Here is a 2,417-nt window from a genome sequence, read left to right as displayed (position 1 = left end):
AGACTAGACTATAGACTAGATTATAGACTAGACTATAGACTAGACTATAGACTAGACTATAGACTAGACTATAGACTAGACTATAGACTAGACTATAGACTAGACTATAGACTTGACTATAGACTAGGTTATACACTAGACTGTAGACTATTCTACAGACTAGAATTTGGTAGAAGTATCGCGTTATTTGTCGATATCAAAAAGTTCCGGAAAAGTACAAAAGTACTCAGTGTTCCATGCCTGATCAGTCAAAAATCTACTTTAGTTTTATAAAAATCATATACGTATAAACTCAATCTGTGATCATTTTGTTCTCAAACTTTATAGAAATAAACTTTCAAAGCTTTCTCACTCTCTCTCTCTCTCTCTCTTTCTCTCTTACTTACTCTGCCGATAATTTTGTTCTCTCACCACATTCAGCTAATATTTTCTCTATTTTCGGCAATGTTTTGCTATACATTTCAATTTCAGTCTCAAATAATTTTGCTGTCATCAACATTTCACGTTTCATACCCTCTTCCATGGGCAAAGTTTTAATTATAAAAGTTTTCTGTTTGTTTTCACTACACTGATCCTCAGCATAGTTAAGTTTACATCTAAACATAACGCTAGCATAATGATCACCTTTCACACAGGCGGGACTTATGTTAAAGTCTATGATCTAAATAAATAATTTGGGAATGTGGTTATTGGTATATATTTTTTTTATGAAATTTATTAACTTGCTTTTAAAGTTTTATCATTTTTATATTGTTGTAGAACATCCTCCAAGAAATCTTTATTAATCCATTCTGGAGCCACCAATTCATCTTCATTATAGATACTCATTACAAAATGGAGTTTATTGGTTAATTTTCTTTTTTTTATTAATTAACAAGTTATTCTTGATATGCGTTTCGTACACCGGTATTAAGGGAACTCAACGTCCGACTGACAAAATTATGTTTCTACAAATTCTTATTTTGTGTTATTGATCTGAAACTTTGAAAAAGCTTTAGCATAAAAGGCTTTTTAAATTGAAGATATGTGTGTATGTACATATGTGCGTGTATTGTTACTTCTAGAGTAGGTTGGTTATTATTCACTTGGCCAGATGTTTGCCGATAGACTGAGTTTGAAATATACGTCCCAAGAAGGGACAACCGAACCTTATCATATTGTCAGACATGACCGACTATACTTTTCTAATCGTTTTACTACGATAGAAGTTTCATGCTTTTGATAGCATAATTTCTCTTCTATGTTCTCTATCATTAGTTGTTTTATTAATTAACAGAATAAAAGCTCTCTTTGTGTTTTAAATAAAAGCTATATTTACTTTTTGTGAGCTTTTTTGTTTATTGTATCGGAAGTGTATTTAATGCTTGAATATATTATAATAATTATTATGACGTTATTATTTGTTTACAAAAAAAGAGAATACAGTCGGTTAAACCCTCTTTAACCCTACATCTGTTAATATAAAATATGGGGGTATATACGTAGCTTCTTATTTACTTCAGGTTCAGTTTTCATAAAACTCTGAAAGGTTGTCATGGGTTTTTGCTTATATCTCCGTCAGTTATAAACCCATTTTGGGAAACTTTTAAATCAATATTCAGAAGATTCCCCAGATATCTTTCGAGTTCGTCTGGGGTTTTTGCTTATATCTCCGACAGCTTTAAACCCATTTTGCTGATTTTAAATGTGAAACTTTTAAATCAATATTCAAAAGAATCCAGATATTTTACATAATGCTTTCGAGAAGTTACCTATTTAAAACCAACAAAATGGGTCCATTACTGCGGGGGATATAAGTAAGCAAAAATCCAAGACAACTGTTGAAAAATTCTTCAAACAAAAATAAAATTAAACATTCTGAGTCCCAAGTAAAATCTAAAGAAAAGGATTTATGCTACATGATCTCTTTACTATTTATTGAAATTTTTACAACATTAATTGCATTTCGAATTAAAAAAAATTTCAATCTAAATAACCTTCAATCAATAAACTAGGTAAAAGTTGATGTAATTCCTTAATATAACCCGGATGATCATAGGTGGAAGCAATCGTATCAGTATTTTCAATATATTCCGAAATATTCATTTCTTTTAATTCATCCTCAGTGGCAGATTGCACGACATGATTTAAAGGCAAAAAAGTCGACAGTAAAAATAAAGCTAAAGGAATCAATTAAATAATTAAAAAAAAATAGAGATCGAAAATCAATAAACATAATACCCACCAAAATGTCTATAACGAAGATTGGCAATTTGAAAATCCGAATACTTTGGCAATTCACCTTCGTAATTAATTTTCTTAAGCACTCGTATAAATTCTCCAAAATAATATTGCATAAATTCATTTCTGCGCAAACGATATTCCGGACACATCATCATATATTGCGAATAAATCAAATCAATTGTCACAGGGGCATA

The 2,417-nt window shown here is 30.3% G+C and overlaps 2 protein-coding genes across 2 annotated transcripts in view; both read right to left on the bottom strand.

Moving 5' to 3' along the window:
• The window catches only part of LOC111676917, a 4,276-nt gene extending 3,112 nt beyond the window's left edge, over positions 1 to 1,164 (bottom strand). Inside the window, exons 1-2 of the mRNA XM_023437927.2 lie at positions 727 to 1,164; positions 387 to 661 (exon numbers count right to left, since the gene is read on the bottom strand). Coding sequence (XP_023293695.2) covers positions 387 to 661; positions 727 to 828 — 377 coding nt within the window. The 5' untranslated portion in view covers positions 829 to 1,164. The remainder of the gene's footprint in view (positions 1 to 386; positions 662 to 726) is intronic.
• Positions 1,165 to 1,906: 742 nt separating this feature from the next.
• The window catches only part of LOC111676915, a 2,952-nt gene continuing 2,441 nt past the window's right edge, over positions 1,907 to 2,417 (bottom strand). The window contains exons 3-4 of the mRNA XM_023437925.2: positions 2,225 to 2,417; positions 1,907 to 2,159 (exon numbers count right to left, since the gene is read on the bottom strand). The exon at positions 2,225 to 2,417 is cut by the window's right edge and continues 502 nt beyond it. Coding sequence (XP_023293693.2) covers positions 1,963 to 2,159; positions 2,225 to 2,417 — 390 coding nt within the window. The 3' untranslated portion in view covers positions 1,907 to 1,962. The remainder of the gene's footprint in view (positions 2,160 to 2,224) is intronic.

This window comes from Lucilia cuprina, chromosome 4 (assembly GCF_022045245.1).
Source record: "Lucilia cuprina isolate Lc7/37 chromosome 4, ASM2204524v1, whole genome shotgun sequence".
NCBI classification, from domain to species: Eukaryota; Metazoa; Arthropoda; class Insecta; order Diptera; family Calliphoridae; genus Lucilia; species Lucilia cuprina.
Note: the sequence above shows the minus strand (reverse complement) of the source record. Positions and strands in the feature narration are given on the sequence as shown.